General features: G+C 38.0%; 1 protein-coding gene across 9 annotated transcripts in view; it reads left to right on the top strand.

Moving 5' to 3' along the window:
- The window catches only part of adgrl3.1 (adhesion G protein-coupled receptor L3.1), a 203,832-nt gene that overhangs the window by 186,900 nt on the left and 9,432 nt on the right, over positions 1-7,500 (top strand). For all 9 annotated transcript variants that reach the window (XM_083532498.1, XM_083532500.1, XM_083532499.1 and 6 more), the window contains 2 exons: positions 17-145; positions 3,694-3,790. In XM_083532498.1, the coding sequence (XP_083388624.1) occupies positions 17-145; positions 3,694-3,790 (226 nt within the window). The remainder of the gene's footprint in view (positions 1-16; positions 146-3,693; positions 3,791-7,500) is intronic.

Here is a 7,500-nt window from a genome sequence, read left to right as displayed (position 1 = left end):
GCGTGTTTGGATTCAGGTGCGGAAGGAGTACGGCCGGTGCCTTCGGACACACTGTTGTAGTGGGAAGAGTGTTGAGTCAACCATTTCAACCTCCACCAAGACCAGCACAGCACGGACTCCTGGACGCTACTCTACGAACTCACAGGTAGCAACCAAACACACACACACACACACACACACACACACACACACACACACACACACACACAAACACACACCGTACAGAAATAGATGAAACTGAGTTGATTACTTAATGCATTAAAGCTGTTTTTTTTCCTCTAAAACTATACTATAGCAAATTGCTGACAATGCAGAAAAGATGTTTTTATCCAGTTGTAGTAGCAGTTATGAAATTCAAGTCCATAAAAAAAGAAAAGAAACACAACTACCAAGAAACTGTAAAAAAAATATAGTATACCGTATTTTCCGGACTATAAGCCGCTACTTTTTTCCCACGCTTTGAACCCAGCGGCTTAAACAATGAAGCTGCTAATATATAGATTTTTCCTGGGTTTTTCCCGGTTTCACAAACTTTATGACAAAAAACTGAGCCCCAATAACATTAGACCAATGAAATTGCTGAACGGGTTCAAGAGAACCAATGAGACTCTTTATATTAAATCAGATGTGCTCCCACTGAATTCGGGCCGCACCACATCATAAATATGGATGAAGTTCCTCTGACGTTTGACCTGCCGCTCACTCGGACTGTCTACAGGAAATGCGAATCATTCGTCACGCTGAAAACAACCGGGCATGAAAACACACTTCACCTGTGTTCTGAGCTGCACGGCATCGGGAGAAAAGCTTCACCGATGGTGATTTTTAACGCACGACGATGCCAAAAGATAAACTCTCGAGAGAAATAGTTGTGAAAGGAAGGAGGAAGACAGTGAACAATGACTTTCTTGGTAGGCTACTGTTTAGATACAAGCCGTTGTAACGCGTTGTGTCTGGGTCATGGGAGAGCTCGCTAACTCCAGTTGCAACAGAAATCATATAGGCACAGACAGGTTTCTTGGCAACAGCTTTACAGGTTAATCAAAGAAACTTAGAAATGAGCATCAGAAAATAATAAGGACATAATCCTCGGCCTTGCACACATGCAGTAATACCGGAAAAAAGCAGCCACAACATATTTCACCCGTTACACTGTGTAACAGACACTGTCTGTGTAAAATTCATTAGTTTCAATGTAGACACCTGCGGCTTATAGACAGGTGATTATTAAAAATATTTAATATTAAATATTAAATAAATAATGCAAATATTTTTCCCATGTACCACCCAGAAATAAGTTTCAACATTTGATTCCATTAGTGATCAAAAGATACAAACCAATATATACAGTGGAACCCGGTTATCTCGCCCTCGGTTACCTCGACAACCCTATTAAGTCGACGTTTTTGAAGTGGAAGTTCTTTTTCTAAGAATTTTTTATCGGTTATGTCGAACCCTGATATCTCGAGCACAAGGGGGGAAAAATTTGCCATTTAACATCGGTTATCTCGGTGCAGCCGCAGAAGAACTCGCGGAAGTGGCGGAAAAATCAAGCCTTACAGCTGCTACAGGTGTTGTATTGTATACTGATGAATCTCTGCTGTTAGTTAGTGCTAGTGTTCGTAGTGTTAGTAGGGGCGCGGCGCGGCTTTGGGAAGAAAAGAGCAGCCGGTGAGAGAGTGCCGGTGGGAAGACACGTACCGGGAAACGCATGAGCGATAACAACGACCGCCGTGAACCAACATATACCAACAATAACGGACAGTGAGAGTGTGGAAGTTCAAATAGGAGCTGGTGATGATGCTAAACGAGCACCATATGTGCACGATTAAAGCCGGGAGCTTCAGAGAAAGCGGCCGAGAAAACACCTGACACACTGAAGGGGGCCGAAGGGGGCGTGGCAGGTGGATTCCTGACAGATAAACATGTACTGTATGTATTTTTATAGCATGCCTTCATCAAACAAATCGCGGCAACGCTGTAAAAAACCCTTCAGAAACACGTGCATGTACATTCTCATTTATTAACGCACATCATGTACATAAAGAAATTTCAAGCACGTTAGTATATTGCCGCCATTTAGATTTTCGTTTATCTCGATCATCGGTTACCTCGATGCTTTTTGGCGACCCCCTAGGACATCGACATAACCGGGTTCCACTGTAATATATATATATATATATATATATATATATATATATATATATATATATATATATATATATATATATATATATATATATATATATATATATAGGTGCATCTTAATAAATTTAAATATCATTAAAAAAGTTATTTTAGTAATTCAATACAAAAATATATTATATTGATTGATTACACACAGGCTAATATATTTAAAGTGTTTATTTATTTTATTTTAATGATTTTGGCTTATAGCTAATGAAAATCCAAAATTCAGTATCTCAGAAAATTTGAATATTGTGAAAAGGTTCAATATTGGAGACTGGTGGTGTCACACTCTAATCAGCTCATTAAATTCAAACACCTGCATAGGTTTCCTGAGCCTTTAAATGGTGTCTCAGTCTGGTTCAGGCTACACAATCATGGGGAAAGACTGCTGACTTGACAGTTGTCCAGAAGACGATCATTGACACCCTGCACATGGAGGGTAAGACACAAAAGGTCATCGCTAAAGAAGCTGCTGTTCACAGAGTGCTGTATCCAAACACATAAATGGAACGTTGAATGGAAGGAAAAAAGGTGGTAGAAAAAGGTGAAATGAAGCCCATTCAAGAATTTGGGGAGATTCACAAAGAGTGGACTGCAGCTGGAGTCAGTGCTTCAAGAGCCTCCACGCACAGACGTATCCATGGGCTACAACTGACTCATTCCTTTTGTCAAGCCACTCCTGAACCAGAGACAACGTCAGAGGTGTCTTACCTGGGCAAAGAACAAAAAGGACTGGACTGTTGCTCAGTGGGCCAAAGTCGCCTTTTAAGATGAAAAGAAAGAAAATGTTATATTTCATTTGGAAATCAAGGTCCCAGAGTCTGGAAGAAGAGAGGAGAGGCACAGAATCCAAGTTGCTTGAAGACTAAAGTTATGGGGTATTGTCAAGAGGAAAATGAGAAACAAGAGACCATAAAATGCAAATGAGCTGAAGGCCACTGTCAAAGAAACCTGGGCTTCCATACCACCTCAGCAGTGCCACAGACTGATCACCTCCATGCCACGCCAAATTGAGGCAGTAATTAAAGCAAAAGGAGCATGTACCAAGTATTGAGTACATATACAGTAAATGAACATACTTTCCAGAAGCCAACAATTCACTAAAAATGTTTTTTTATCGGTCTTATGAAGTATTTCAATTTTTTGAGTGAATTGGTTGGTTTTTGTTAATTGTAAACCAAAATCTTAAAATTGAAAAAAAAAATAAACACGAAATATATCAGTCTGTGTGTGATGAATCTATATATGAGTATATTTACTTTTTGTATTTAATTACTAAAATAAATAAACTTTTTAATGACATTCTAATTTATTGAGACGCAGCTGTGTATATATATGTATGTATAGAGAATATACTTGTATATTATATAGATTTGTGATTTGTTTGTTTGTTTTTTATTTTCACAGTCCAATAGGATTTGGTAGAAAACTAGCTGAGAGCTTTAAAGTAAGATGTTAAACGTATTAACTCATCTTTTGCTCTCTATTCTTTTTTTGTCTCAGAGTCGTATTCGGAGGATGTGGAACGACACAGTGAGGAAGCAGTCTGAGTCGGCTTTCATCACGGGAGACATCAACAGCTCGGCTACTCTGAACAGAGGTAACACGTGCACATAAACACACACATAAACATACACACAAACACACACACAACTGAAGATGGAAAATCACACATACTGGGATTATTATTATTATTTTTTTTTTTTTTTCAAATATGGAAAATAACAGAAAAGTGACCTTTTGAACCACGCAAGTAATTTTTGCAATCTGTCCTGCTGTTCTGCAAAACTGTGTGTGAAAGTGTGTGTGTGTGTGTGTGTCTGTGTGTGTGTGTGTGTGTGTGTGTGTGTGTGTGTGTGTGTGTGTGTGTGTGTGTGTGTGTGTGTGTGTGTGTGTGTGTGTGTCTGTGCATGTGCATGTGCGTATGTGTGAAAGAAAGATACTGGAACAGCATCAGTAATTTCTTTTCCCGACTTGCTGATATTGAATCCCTCTGCAGTCCAACTGCAATGGACATCTGTTGTGTGTGTGTGTGTGTGTGTGTGTGTGTGTGTGTGTGTGTGTGTGTGTGTGTGTGTGTGTGTGTGTGTGTGTGTGTGTGTGTGTGTTTTTTGCTTACCAGCAAACTCTGTCTGTTTTGGTTATGCCTGGTATGCCTGAAAGGTAATCTGATTTTCTCCGTAATGCTCCTTTTTTATGATATATTTTTTTAAATAAGCAAAGGAAATCTCCAGAAATCTGTAACATACAAAAATTCATATATACACCATATTTGTACCTCACTTGCCCTGTAGTTATACAGTGTCTGATAATAAAATTCACATTCCCAGTATCTATTGCTTGTTTTTAAGCGCTTGTTGACTTCCCTTCTCAACTCAGAAGGGCTGCTCATCTACAGCACACGAGTGGCCACTCGAAGCACATAAAGAATTGTGTAGTGTGGAGCAGATTATTCACCAGGGACACACTCAATTGGCAGCAGGAACACTATCTATAAAGCGGTTTCTTTGGGTATTTGGTGGCGTTTACCAAGGTGCAATCTGCGGTATAGCTCATATTTTATAGCCCAGTTGCATGTCACTGAGGCAAAATTCTGGAAAGCAATCTGCCTTTTGAAAAAAAAAACACAACATTTCTATATTTCTGGGTGGTTCGAGAAAACATAACTGTATTTCACCAAAACAGTAGGAATTGTTTTTGTTTAGTCTACCGTATTTTCCAGACTATAAGCCACTACTTTTTTCCCACGCTTAAACAACGAAGCGGCTTATTAATGGATTTTTCCTGGGTTTTTCCCGGTTTCACAAACTTCAAGCCAAAAAACTGAGCACCAAAACATTAAACGTGCTTTTTTATTTTTCTTGGCAACAGCATTACGGGTTAGTCAAAGAAACTTAGAAATGAGCATCAGAAAATAATAAGGACATATTCCTCGGTCTTGCACACATGCAGTAATACTGGAAAAATGGGGCGGCAGGCTATTCCCAAAATGCCGCTCTGCTCTTAAAGGAGCCACAACATATTTCACCCGTTACACCGTGTAAAAAGCCTGTGTAAAGTTCATTAGTTTCAGTGTAGACATGAAAAGACTATGTAGACACTATGTAGATTTTGGTGCACTTAATAGTCCAGAAATGACGGTACTTTCTGACCTTGCCTTGGCTCTTCATGCTTACATGTTCATTCTGCCTAAAGACGATTAAAACCTTTCTAGCAAGGTTTGATTTTCTTTGAGAGAGTGTCAGTTTTTGATCAAGTGACTGGATATTTACGTAACTGTAACAAAACCGATATGCAAACTGTCATAAACGTCATCAAAGATCATCATCAAAATGTAGAAAGGACTTAGACATTTTGTACAGTTTTAAAATTATTAAATCACCTCATAAAATAGACACCAGGTAAAAGAAAGCTGGTGCACAGAATAAAATGAATCAATCAATGGCTGTTTTGCCACTGATATAAGCATTAACTGAGCTGCAGAACGAAGAGACAGCTCTGAACTCTGTGATTAACCTTTTACCTGAAACAGAATGATGTAGATGATGATGCTAATTATTCATAGCAAACATAAACATTCTTAAACAAAATGGCAGTTAGTGCTATTAATCTTCCATAAGTAGGTCTTTCTCCCTTTTCACATTTGCATGCAACATTATATAAACGGCAGGTCAGAAAAGCCTGTACTTTTTAGAATAATTTGTAAGTAGAACAGTTTTTTACAATGTCTTATGTTGGCATTTGGTTGGACGCCAGTTAGTGCCTTATAAGTAAAAAGTAAGTGCCTTTTAGTTCTACATATAACTGTAATGTCTACAGCAAAACCAGGTTGCCATCTAGCCTATGAGAATTCACATTTTATAGCATAATTCCAAAACAAAAATTATGCACACACTTGTATCCGAAAATGTTTTGAGTTTACATTTTGAGCCCAAAACTGGAATCAGTTTTTCACAGAATGCAACCGTTAGTAAACAAACACAGTTTCATTAAGATTCTACGGTCCTCTCAGCACACAAGAGCTAAAGAGAATAAACACGTACTTACTGGCTAAGATTTCTAACGCCACATAAATTTTTCTTGGATCCCGAACTCCTTCATGAAGTTCTGTACAACTATTTACACAAGCATGTCCTTATCAGTAGAAATGTGAAGAAAAAAACATCCGAATTAAGTGGGTTCAGCTCCGACCTCTACATCTCCCTTTATACGATTTTGCTTTATCTCATCCTGGTGAAATGTTTGTATTTATATTTTAACATATGTTATAGTAATAGTAATCATAGTAATAATAGTTACAAACCCAAACTGAACCCAAAACCTAAACTGTTAATGAATATCTGAAGAGAGAAACAGACTTATGACGAGCACCTATATGCAAGTACAACATTAATATGATTACACCAGGACCAATTGCTACACACTGCATTTCCCTGCTGGACCATTTAATTTTGCCAAATCTCATTAATAGTCCAGATGGATCTGATAAATTGAATGTTTCCTTTAAGCCAGAAACCTGCATGTGTCCATAGAAGGTTTCCAGTTGAGCCATCTCATTTACAGAATAGGAGTTGATGCTGACAGTGTGTTGAGAGGTTTGAATTTCACTTATGAATAAAGGCCTTGAAATGGTCAAAATCTTTCTTTATTCTCAGGAATCCAACTTACAATTTTAACAATAAATAAATAAATAAATAAATAAATAAATAAATAAATAAACAATGCAGATTTATTTGTAACTGTCCTTTATCCACTTGGAGAACACTGTAATTGAGAAATGCTACATAACAAGCTCATACAAAACCCACCTAGTAGCAGTTTATATTAAAGCACATTTGGAGAAAGCGACAAGCATGACTAGGCAATTAGAAGAAGGAAAATGACAGCACAGTATTTTGTGTAGTGATTTAATTGCAACCGTGAAGGGAATCCGCTCAGTGGAAAAGAAGAAGAAAAAAGAGAAAAACTTATTAAACAGACTTTTAGCTAGAAAGCAACATGTGTCAAAAATTCTAGACTTTTCTCTGGTGCCAATTATAGAACCTGTTGCCCTTTCAGTTAAAACAGTCACTGCGCATGATTACTTTGCACAACCAGGTAGAATAATTGATATTCTGGTATGAAGTTCAAATGCTATTCCAAATGAGGTGCTCAACACCTGACGAAGAAGAGACCTCTTCTGCGGCTTGTTCAATAGCCTGTAAAAGCAGTGGGTGTTAGAAGCCTCTTTCAGAAACAGAACTTAGTAGTTATAAGTCTAGAGCTGATTGCATGGCTCAGTTGCATTAGCCAAAGGACCTTAAAGAACGT

Source organism: Silurus aristotelis, assembly GCF_946808225.1.
Source record: "Silurus aristotelis genome assembly, chromosome: 27".
Taxonomy (NCBI): Eukaryota; Metazoa; Chordata; class Actinopteri; order Siluriformes; family Siluridae; genus Silurus; species Silurus aristotelis.
This window is presented reverse-complemented; position numbering and strand designations above follow the sequence as displayed.